This window comes from Ranitomeya imitator, chromosome 1 (genome assembly GCF_032444005.1).
Source record: "Ranitomeya imitator isolate aRanImi1 chromosome 1, aRanImi1.pri, whole genome shotgun sequence".
Taxonomy (NCBI): Eukaryota; Metazoa; Chordata; class Amphibia; order Anura; family Dendrobatidae; genus Ranitomeya; species Ranitomeya imitator.
The window spans coordinates 1,105,149,246-1,105,161,756 of record NC_091282.1 but is presented as its reverse complement, the minus strand read 5'-3'; the positions used below and the strand labels follow the sequence as shown (position 1 = coordinate 1,105,161,756).

The 12,511-nt window shown below is 44.6% G+C and overlaps 1 protein-coding gene across 1 annotated transcript in view; it reads right to left on the bottom strand.

The window, feature by feature from the left end:
* Positions 1–12,511, bottom strand: part of SNX25 (sorting nexin 25) — a 416,995-nt gene that overhangs the window by 22,253 nt on the left and 382,231 nt on the right. Inside the window, exons 14-15 of the mRNA XM_069744322.1 lie at positions 3,890–4,054; positions 571–688 (exon numbers count right to left, since the gene is read on the bottom strand). Of these exons, the coding sequence (XP_069600423.1) occupies positions 571–688; positions 3,890–4,054 (283 nt within the window). The remainder of the gene's footprint in view (positions 1–570; positions 689–3,889; positions 4,055–12,511) is intronic.

The following is a 12,511-nucleotide window of genomic DNA, read 5'->3' as shown; positions in this document are numbered from 1 at the left end:
TGGATATAGGTTTATTTTTTAAATTTATGTATAGGAAAAGAGAGGGGGTGACAAACGTATTTTTTTATATTAAAAAAAAACCTCTCTCGTTTTACTTTACCTTTAGTTGCTATAGTGGACCTGAACCAGCATTTTTTGTTTGTACTACATACTGTAATACTACAATACTGCAATATGTAGTAAAAAATTTGATATCCTATGAAGTTCAGCTATAAGGTGGGTTTCATAGGACTACAAAGATGGTGAAGTCTTCAGTATGACCCTGGCTGCCATAATGGGCTCCCTTATCAGCGAGCCACCAGAACTGCACCACATAAATGCCGCTGTCAAAGCACTGATCACTGCTGCTAGAGGCAGATGCTGGCTGTATGAGCACAGACAGCATCTACAGTGTATGGAGCAGGCACAGCTCTTGGGCTCAATCTATACACCTGCACATGACATGCCAAATTGTAGTAGGCTGGATGTTGGGAAAGGGTTAAAAAAGCCATGATCGAAACATCTTGGAGACCATCTAAAGAGAGAGAAACATTTCTATGCACAAAATTTTTTAACAAAAAGACAACTCACTTCCTCGCAACTCAAAAATCTCCACAATCAGCATGAAGCATGGCTCAGCCAAGGCATCTTTTTTCCCATCCACATCATCACCGTAGTCCGATAAGTCACTGTCTTCTTCAGTTTCATCCTGTGTAAACAAAAGTTAAAAGAATACATTCGGCTCTACCAAAAAAAAAGGTTCAGAAAGAGCAAACAACAGGAACAAGAAAACTACAGAACATACGAAGCCCTAAACAAAGCTCTTAAAGGGAATCTGTCAGTAGAATCAACCCTCAAAAGCCGTCTATATGGGCATGTAGGTTATAGGAAGATGAATACAATGATACCTGATATCTTTAATCCATCTTTTATTCCCCAAAAATTAACTTTTTTCTTAATATGTAAATGAGCCATTAAGCTCTGGAGGCAGATTCTCATGGAGATCTGTGCCTGGACCTTAGATCTTATTTTAAATGAAAGGTGCATTACCAGTGTGAGATATGTAGATCAGGAGAGCAGACTGTCAGTCATTACATGTCTCACATTGGTAACTCTCCCCTTTCACGTAAAATAAAGCTCTGGAGGCAGATTCTCAGGTATATCAGTGTCTGGTCCATAGATCGGAACAGCTCACTTACTTTTGTAAGAAAAAGGTGGATTTCTCTGGAATAAGGCATCAGATATCAAGGTATCATTTTATTCAGTTTCCTATGACGTACAAGACCATATAAATGGATTAGAAGGGTTGATCATACAGATAGATGACCTTTAAAAGAGAAGGAACGCATTTTGAGAATACAGGACGGTCATGGAAATGGAGTATACTGGAGCTATATAATAAGGAATAACATTTTATTTATTAGCAGCAAGCACGAGGTTATTCGCCAATATTTTGCTGAAATATGACCGAGACCTTTATATACAATTATTAGAAAATAATAGGTCACTAGAAACCTCTGCTCTTGTCACCATATATCACTATAAGAAATTAATCACCTAATGTACCGTATATCATACGTAGGCTTTGCCACAAAGATAGAAAAAGACAAATGGAAATGACTAGAAACTATGATTCACCTAGGCTTAAACCTGAGCAGCATGAGTCACTGTGACGGATCTAGGCATCCGATCAATTACAACCGAAGCATCACTATGACCCAGAACTGCACACTGTGACGTGAGCACATTACACACATCATCGGCAGGCTGTCTATCTGGAATTAAATCTATACAGCACCACGAAGGAGCAGCATGAGGAACCGTCAGCTTTACATTCATCTTCCTGCAAACATTGGACATTTCATATTATATATAAAAGTCCCATGATCTCAGGGGCAAGAAGATCATTCGCTCCAGAGTACACCGCTCACTCCTGAGCAGGCAGAGAATAATGCAAGGAATAGAAGAGCCTGGCAGGAAACCTAAATGGAATCTGTCAGCAGGATTTCATCTCAAAATATTTATATGCACATGTAGACCTTTGAAACAAGTCCAGCAAGACCTGTACATAGACAGTTTGTTCCTCCCTTTCTGAGAAATCAGTGTTCTTATTGATATGCAAATGAGGCTGATGTCTCTGTCACTCCAGCTCTATTCCCTGTCTTGTGTTGCCTCCTCCTGCTTGATTGCCAGCCTCTATGCTGTGTGACTTCGGGCAAAGGAGCCAGTAGTCAAGCAGGAGGTAGTGGCCTGGGTGGGGAATAGAGCTGGAGCGACGGAGGCTTCAGATCTAAACCCTCAATTGCATAACAATTCAAATGCTGATTTCTCAGTAACAGAGGAACGACCTGGCCACATCAAGGAAATGCTGACATGGTCTTTGAAAGAGCTATATGTGCATAGAAATAGTTTGGGGGTGAAATCCTGCTCACAGATTCCCTTTAAAGGGAACCTGTCACCCCGTTTTTTTCAGATTGAGATAAAAATACTGTTAAATAGGGCCTGCGCTGTGCGTTACAATAGTGTATGTAGTGAACCCTGATTCCCCACCTATGCTGCGAAATACATTACCAAAGTCGTCGTTTTCACCTGTCAATCAGGCTGGTCAGGTCAGGTGGGCATGGCGACATCGCTGTTTCTTCCCCAGCTTTCTGTTTCACCTGTCAATCAGGCTGGTCAGGTCAGGTGGGCATGGTGACATCGCTGTTTCTTCCCCAGCTTTCCGTTGGTGGTGTAGTGGTGTGCGCATGTCCAATTGCCGAATCCACTGCGCGCAGGTGAAGAAAAAGCGCGCGATCTGCGCTATTACCCTTGTCATTGGTGGGGGCGGCCATCTTCCTGAGGCCGCGCGTGCGCAGATGGAGTGCTCTGCTGCACGGGGCTTCAGGAAAATGGCCGTGGGATGTCGCGCGTGCGCAGATGGAGATCGCGGCGGCCATTTTCCCAAAGCCGAGTTTGACAGGCGAAAACGGCGACTTTGGTAATGTATTTCGCAGCATAGGTGGGGAATCAGGGTACACTACATACACTATTGTAACGCACAGCGCAGGCCCTATTTAACAGTATTTTTATCTCAATCTGAAAAAACGGGGTGACAGGTTCCCTTTAATAACATGAGCTGGTCTAAATTGCCAAAATTAAAAGTAGAAATCTTCCATCTTGTCACAAGTCTAACTTATATGAAGTAACTGCTGTTCTGAAATTATATATTGTACTTTCTAGTTATTTAGGACTCAACTCGTGGCACTAAATCACAATGGTCTCTGTCAGAGGAGTATCGATGCTAATCCGGTTTACAAAAAATAATACTTTATTTCCAATTTTCAGTTCTCTTGCCAAATGCAGCAGATTTCTATGTACCGTACTTTGCTACATATGATCCTCTATCTTCACAACTATCCAAGGGCCGGTATGGAGAAGCATCCCATGGCATACTTTGAGGTGAGGATGGTATTTTATGTAATTTAGGGCTTTTTTGTGGCTCCACATGATAACCTTTGGCTTTCACTATTACATTTGCCTTTTAATAAACTTTAGCTTTGCAGTCGCTAATGTTTTCAGCAATGGCTTTCTCATCAGAGAAGCGGATCATTATTTCAGTGTTGCCGCAGACATCTCGGTGGCCTCATCCACAAGTGCCCATATCTTTGCAAAGGATGCACGGAGCATATTCTGGGAAGATCGGACACAATTTATCTTGGGGGTTCAAAAGAATTTAATTTGTCTAATCACAGACAAGTTGTTCAGTCTGATCAAATCAGATCACATTTTGTAGCATTTGTCTTCTGCGGATCTTCTGCTTCACTAACATCATATTGACATTTCAACCACTAGAATGGTACGTGTTCCTCATCACCAATTACATTCCTCTCTCAGGGACATGTACACATCACTCAAAGAGATTACTGACCTCTTGGTGGGAAAAAAAATCTCCAGGAAGTCTTTCCAAAAATGAAGAGAGTGAGAAGGAAGATTTTTTGCCCTGGACATCAAGGACTTTCAGGTGCTCGGGAGAGGGACTCAAAAAGGCATAAAGCACCTCGCTATGACACAGTCTTTCATCAGAAAGCAGCTTCTGTGAAGAAAGATCACATCATCAGTGATGGGTAAAGGGGATACAACGTATACTAAATATTCCAGCTGTAGCCGAGCTAAATGCCTGATCTCCTTTCTCACCGAGTTACTGGCTTCCAATAAAGAATCTGGCATCAGGTTTTTGCTGCCCCATCTGAGTGCACTATAATATACAGACAGAGGCTCCGGATCCAACGATGGGCCACTTACTGGGTTTCTTGCTGTGGTTTTCATTAAAAAACAAACAAACAGTTTTTATGTGCTTCAGCTCTACCAATCTTCTCAGCAGTAAGCACTGTATATTCTTGCCCCCAGTGCAAACAGAAGCTGTCAATCAAAGTTGAAGGCGGGGCTGGACAGAGCTCATCACTGAGAAGACTAGCAGATCTGCAGCAGAAAAAAACAATTTTATCAAAAGTACAGAAAAGCGCCCAGAAGGTTAATGCGCTGGAATCAGGATATCTGTTCTTATTTTTTCCTGAGCTCAGATGGAAACAAACCTGTGTCCTGTGATGGATGCAAACACTGCCATCTGTCACCCATGCGGTTCAACTGTATAAAACAATACAATTATATGTACCTCAAAGTAAATATCTGATTTGCAGCCAAACTAAATTAAGGGAATATGCAGACCTGAAGATTGGGAGGAAGAATATATTAACCCCTTAGTGACAGAGCCAATTTGGTACTTAATGACCAGGCCAATTTTTGCAATTCTGACCACTGTCACTTTATGAGGTTATAACTCTGGAACGCTTCAACGGATCCCGCTGATTCTGAGATTGTTTTTTCGTGACATATTGTACTTCATGTCAGTGGTAACATTTCTTCGACATTACTTGTGATTATTTATGAAAAAAACAGAAATATGGCGAAAATTTTTAAAATTTTGCAATTTTCAAACTTTGTATTTTTATGCCCTTAAATCAGAGAGATATGTCATGAAAAATAGTTAATAAATAACATTTCCCACATGTCTACTTTACATCAGCACAATTTTGGAAACAAAATTTTTGTTTGTTAGGGAGTTATAAGGGTTAAAAGTTGACCAGCAATTTCTCATTTTTACAACACCATTTTTTTTTGGGGACCACATCACATTTGAAGTCATTTTGAGGGGTCTAAATGATAGAAAATACCCAAGTGTGACACCATTCTAAAAACTACACCCCTCAAGGTTCTCAAAACCACATTCAAGAAGTTTATTAACCCTTTATGTGCTTCACAGGAACTGAAACAATGTGGAAGGAAAAAGCATTAAGCTACTTACTGGTAGCGGCATTTTTCGGAGGCCCATGACAGCACACGACAGCACACGAGAGGGGATCCGCCCTTAAGGAACAGGAAACCTACAGATACAAAAGGGCGGCACCTCTCCCCACGCATCAGTTGTATTTCAGAGCCTGAGAGGACTGCCGCGGTTAGTGGTACACAAATATACAATATATACATTATATACATTTGAAACAAAATAACCCATTATTGTAATAAGACACCATACGTGAGATTTACATATTACGCTATATACATATCAGGAAGTGCTACCCCCACGTGAATAGGGAGGGAACTAAGGGTGCTGTCATGGGCCTCCGAAAAATGCCGCTACCAGTAAGTAGCTTAATGCTTTATTCGGACTCCCATGACAGCACACGAGAGATTTACAGAGATGTAAGCTACCTTAGGGAGGGACTATAGATTGTAGCACCCTTAACCCAAAGGAAAGATCAGAGGAGGACCCCAAATCCAACCGATAGTGTTTAAAGAAAGTGGAAGGGGATGACCATGTGGCCGCCTTACATATCTGCTCCACTGACACTCCAGATCTTTCTGCCCAGGATGACGCCATGGCCCGGGTGGAATGTGCCTTTAGGTTCTGCGGAGCTGGCCCCCCACCTGCTGTATAAGCTAGAGAGATAGTTTCCCTAATCCATTTAGCCAGTAAATATTTCGATACTCTAAATCCTTTCTTTGGACCTTGGAAGGAAAGAAGCAGTGCCCCATCCTTCTTCCAATTATCAGTAGCTGAAATATACTGAAGAAGAGATCTCCTGACGTCTAACGTATGAAGCTCCTGCTCTTTAGGATTAGAGGGATTAGGAATAAAGGACGGCAAAACTATCTCCTGTGATCTATGGAACCGTGTCGCCACCTTTGGCAGATATGCTGGGTCTGGTCTAAGGACTACTCTGTCTGACAAGATTTCAGTGTATGGAGGAGCTCTGGAAAGTGCCTGTATATCCCCTATCCTGCGAGCTGAGGTTATGGCGATCAGGAAGGCTGTCTTAAGTGTCAACATTTTGATCGAGGCCTCCTGCAGAGGTTCAAAGGGGGGTTTAGTTAGAGAGGACAGAACTAAATTTAAATCCCATGGAACTGTTCTGTCTTTATGCAGTGGTGTAGATCTACTAACTGCCTTCATAAACCTCGCTATCCAGTAGTTATTCGCTATATTACAGGAAAACAGGGCACCTAAAGCTGAGACCTGTACCCTAAGGGTACTAGGAGAGAGTTTCAACTCGAACCCCTTCTGTAGGAACTCTAGGATTTGTTGTACTGGCACCCCGTCTTGGATATTAAACTTTGAACAAGACAAGAACTTTCTCCAAGTCCTAGAGTAGATTTTCGTAGTTACTTGCTTTCTACTCTTTAGGAGCGTCTCCACCAAGTTTGGAGAGAAGCCTTTTCCCACTAATAGTGACCGTTCAAACACCATGCCGTCAAATGGAGCCCCGTCACTTGTGGATGGGAGATCGGTCCCTGCGAAAGCAAGTTCGGGATCTCTGGCAGTACCCAGGGGACCGCTACAGACATTGTCTTGAGCCAGGCAAACCAGGTTCTTCTGGGCCAAAAGGGGGCGATAAGGATGACTTTCGCTCGATCCTCCCTGATTTTCCTCACCACTAGAGGTATCAGGTTCAGTGGTGGGAAAGCATAGGCTAGTGGAAAATCCCATTTCATGAGAAACGCGTCTACCGCCAGGGGATTCTCCCTGGGATTTAGGGAGCAAAAAAGTTTTACTTTTCTGTTGTTTCTGGTGGCGAATAGATCCACCACTGGTTGACCCCATCTGCGGACGACAAGATTGAAAATGTCCTCGTTGAGAGACCACTCTCCCTGTTTTAACACATTTCGGCTGAGGAAATCTGCTGCCACATTTTCTTTTCCTTTGATGTGAAGAGCTGTCAAAGATAGAAAATTGAGCTCTGCCACCTGGAACAACCGATCCGTGATCTGCATTAAAGTTTCGGAACGAGTTCCCCCTTGCCGGTTTATGTAAGCGACCGCCACTCTGTTGTCCGACAGAATTCTGACGTGCTGGCCCTGCAGATATACGAGGAATTTTTTAACAGCCAGTTCAACCGCCAACAACTCTCTTTGATTTGATGAAAATGTTGTGAAGGGTTCCCACTGTCCCTGGACCACCATGTCCCCCATATAGGCTCCCCACCCTGAAGAGCTGGCATCCGTGGTTATCACGTGGGTGACATCTATCATCCAGGGAACCCCTGCTGATAAATTTTGTTTATCTAGCCACCATCTAAGGGAATTCAATGTTATCGGCGTCAATGTCAATTTTCCATTCAATGCGCCTCCTAAGGCTCTGTCATGGAACAGGACTTCATTTTGTAGGGACCTGGTGTGGAACTGAGCCCACTTAACTGCTGGGATGCAAGATGTGAGTGACCCAAGTAGAGACATTGCTTGCCTAAGTGTCATGGAAGGTGTATTGATTGCTTTTAATACAAAACTCTGAATTTGGTCCATCTTCTCTATAGGGAGGAGACACTGCTGTGTCACTGAATTCAACATTAACCCCAGGAATTTTTGAACATTTAGGGGCTGTAATTTAGATTTTTCAAAGTTTATGATCCAACCCAACCGTTCTAGTTTGGTTTTAGCAATCTCCCATTGTGACAGACAATGATCTACCGAGTTACCTACAATGAGGAAATCGTCTAAGTAGGGGACTATAAGGATATTTGACTCTCTTAAATGCGCCATAACTTCCGCAATTATTTTAGTAAACACCCTAGGTGCCGAGGTGATCCCAAAGGGGAGCGCTCTGAATTGAAAATGTCGAATCCTACCCCCCATTAGTATCGCTACCCTCAGGTATCGTTGGAAATCAGCATGAATGGGTACATGATAGTAGGCATCTTTCAAATCCACTACTACCATGAAACAGTTGTTGAAAAGCATTTTTATTGCCGAATTGATGGACTCCATTTTGAAAGTATGTTTCACCAAAAACTTATTGAGACCCTTAAGATTTATAATGGTCCTGTAAGATTTATCAGGCTTCTGGATTAGGAACAGGGGAGAGTAAAACCCTTCCCCTGCCTGAGAATACGGTACTTCTACCAAAACATTTTTGGAACAGAGAGTCCTCACTTCCTCTTCTAGGGCGAATTGTTCAGTGGGAGATGAGCGCCAGGGTGTTAACCTAAATTTGTCCTGTGGAATATGAACAAATTCCAGCTTGAGACCATGGGAAACAGTGTCTTTTATCCAAACGCTGTTTGTGATTTTCGACCACTCTGCCGAGAAATGCAATAGTCTCCCTCCCACTGGAATTGCCAGTCATTGGTCTTGTTTTTTATTTTCCGTCTGGTTACGGCGAAACATGAGACCTGTACCTCGCTTTCGCCTATCCTCCCATCTGGGACGATCTCTCCCTGGTGAAAAGGCTCGCTTTCCTCCCCGGTTGAACCTTCTTTTGTTGAAGGGACGACGGTATGGATTGAACAGGTTGGGAAACTTTTTCTTATCATCTCCTGCTTTCTCCAGGAGTTCATCCAGGGTAGGCCCAAATAAATATTCGCCTTTACAAGGGATAGCGCAGAGCTTCGCTTTTGCCTGCATATCCCCCGGCCAGCATTTCAGCCATAGGGCTCTCCTTGCAGCATTAGAAAGTCCTGCTGCTCTAGCTGCCAACTTTACGGAGTCAATTGAGGCGTCTGATAAAAAAGCCGCCCCCTCCTGGATTACAGGTAATGCTGAGAGAATGGACTCTCTAGAGGCCCCTTGTTTTAATTGGGTCTCCAACTGGTCCAGCCAGACCATCATTGACCTTGCCGTGCAGGTTGAAGCTACCGCAGGTCTTAAGGAGCCAGCTGCCATCTCCCAGGTTCCCTTCAGGAAGGTATCCACTTTCCTATCCAGGGGGTCTATAAGTGTTCCCATATCTTCAAATGGGAGAGAAGATCGTTTAGCTACCTTGGCAATTGCTGCATCCAGCTTGGGTGCTTTCTCCCAGTTACCTACTGCTGGGTCATCAAAAGGGTATCGGCGTTTTTGCGCAGGTGGTAAGGAGCCTTTTCTCTCAGGTTTCCTCCATTCCCTATTAATAAGATCTTGTATTTTCTCATTTAAAGGAAACACTCTGCGTTTCTTTTGCTCCAATCCACTGAACATCATTTGTTCTTTGGATAGTTGAGGCTTGGGTTCCGATATACCCATTGTGCCTCTGACCGCCTTTACCAATTTGTCTATCCTTTCTAGGGGTAGGCAAAACCGAGCAGCGTCTTCTTCCGAAGAGGAGGATGATGCTGCTGAATTGTCTGATTCTTCGGACTTGTCCTTTTCCACAGACGAATCAGATGCCCACTCAGTTCTCTGCCTAGAACCTCCTGACTGTGAAAGGTTTTTAAAAGACTCTTTAACCTCCATTCTAATCATCTCCTTGAGACTGGCCGTAATAGAGGAGGATTCTTCGGCTACCTACGGGGATAAGTAAGGTAGACTAGAGTGTAAAATCTACATGCTATACCCCCTCCCCTCCTTCCAGAACCTCACCGTCTGCTGGATACAGGGGTCACATAGTTTTTTAGGGTGTGAGTCAGGCAAGGGAACCCCGCAGATGGCACATTCCCTATGCTTCGCCTTACTGACGTTTTTCCTTCCCTGCATAAAACACATGAGGGGAGACTAGTCACTAAGTGAACTTTCTCGAAGATCACTTACCAGTGGCTGCTCACACCCAGAAATACCGAAGCACGAGGGGGATCCTTTTTGACTGACCCTCCAGACCCCTGTCTGGAGGAGCTTCTGCGGCCCGAACCATCGCTCCTTTTTTCATGTTCCTTCTCCTTGGGTTTCTGGGATGCTTGTTCCAGCAGCACAACCTGCTGATCCTGATCTGAATCCATTTTCAGTAAATTGGAGCCAGAACCCGGGAACATGCTGCTGGAGCCGCCTTATAAGGCCCCTCCTTCGGTCAGCGCACCTTGCCCAGCTTGTTTGTTTAATTTTCCCGCCCCCCCGCAGCTGTGGGGAATCAATCGTCGCTCCGGAGGGATTGCGGCATGATCTCCGGTGGGCGCCGCCATCTTGGAGCCCCCGCGCATGCGCAGGAGCTCGCCGATCCGGAAGACGTCGCCGGCTCCGCCCCCCGACGTCACCACAGCTTACAGCGCTTCCTGTCAGCGCTGCAGCTCTCGTGGAACGCCGAGGCCGGCCAGCTACGATCCGATCGGCGCCCCCAGATGCCGCCGCGCTCCCCCCTGCTCCAGAGAGACCCACAGCCCACGGGAAGGGCGACTTACCAGACGCTGGCCCCGGAGACCGGACACCCCCTGGCGACCGCTCCTCGCTGCCTAGTCACCGCCGTGCCGCCCTGCCAGGGCCACCGTGACTACTTCAGGTACCCGCACCGGCCGAAGTGGGAGACCCTCTCGCCACCAGAATCGGTCCGGCCGGCCTGGACTCCTGTAGTTTCTATAGGCATCCAGTCCCTTCAGGAACAGGAAACCAACTGATGCATGGGGAGAGGTGCCGCCCTTTTGTATCTGTAGGTTTCCTGTTCCTTAAGGGCGGATCCCCTCTCGTGTGCTGTCGTGTGCTGTCATGGGAGTCCGAATAAAATGAACATTTAACTTTTTTTTGCAAACATCTTAATTCAGAACCATTTTTTTTATTTTCACAAGTGTAAAAACAGAAATGTAACCATAAATTTTGTTATGCAATTTCTCCTGAATACGCCAATACCCCATATGTGGGGGTAAACCACTTTTTGGGCGCACCGCAGAACTTAGAAGTGAAGGAGCGCCGTTTGACTTTTTCAATGCAGAATTGGCTGGAATTGAGATTGGACGCCATGTCGCGTTTGGAGAGCCTCTGATGTGCCTAAACAGTGGAAACCCCCCACAAGTGACACCATTTTGGAAACTAGACCCCTTAAGGAACTTATCTAGATGTGTGGCGAGCACTCTGAACCCCCAAGTGCTTCACAGAAGTTTATAACGTAGAGCCGTGAAAATAAAAAATCGCTTTTGTTTACACAAAAATGATCTTTTCGCCCACAAATTTTTATTTTCACAAGGGTAACAGGAGAAATTAGACCACAAAAGTTGTTGTGCAATTTCTCCTGAGTACGCTGATACCCAATATATGGGGGTAAACCACTGTTAGGGCGCACCGCAGAGCTTGGAAGAGAAGGAGTGCCGTTTTACTTTTTCAATGTAGAATTGGCTGGAATTGAGATTGGACGCCATGTCGCGTTTGGAGAGCCCCTGATGTGCCTAAACAGTGGAAACCCCCCACAAGTGACACCATTTTGGAAACTAGACCCCTTAAGGAACTTATCTAGATGTGTGGCGAGCACTTTGAACCCCCATGTGCTTCACAGAAGTTTATAACGTAGAGCCGTGAAAAAAAAAATTGCATTTTTTCTACAAAAATGATCTTTTTGCCCACAAATTTTTATTTTCACAAGGGTAACAGGAGAAATTAGACCACTAAAGTTGTTGTGCAATTTCTCCTGAGTACGTCGATACCCAATATGTGGGGGTAAACCACTGTTTGGGCGCACCGCAGAGCTTGGAAGAGAAAGAGTGCCGTTTTACTTTTTCAATGTAGAATTGGCTGGAATTGAGATCGGACGCCATGTCGCGTTTGGAGAGCCCCTGATGTGCCTAAACAGTAGAAATCCCCCACAAGTGACCCCATTTTGGAAACTACACCCCCCATGGAACTTATCTAGATGTGTGGTGAGAACCTTGAATGCCCAAGTGCTTCACAGAAGTTTATAATGCAGAGTCGTGAAAATAAAAAATATTTTTTTTTCCACAAAAAAGATTTTTTAGCCCCCAAGTTTTTATTTTCACAAGGGTAACAAGAGAAATTGGACCCCAAAAGTTGTTGTCCAATTTGTCCTGAGTATGCTGGTACCCCATATGTGGGGGTAAACCACTGTTTGGGCGCACGGCAGAGCTCAGAAGGAAGGAGCGCCGTTTTGGAATGCAGACTTTGATAGAATGGTCTGTGGTCATTATGTTGCGATTGCAGAGCCCCTGATGTACCTAAACTGTAGTAACCCCCCACAAGTGACCCCATTTTGGAAACTAGACCCCCCAAGGAACTTATCTAGATGTGTGGTGAGAACTTTGAATGCCCAAGTGCTTCACAGAAGTTTAGAATGCAGAGTCGTGAAAATAAAATTTTTTTTTTTTTTTCACAA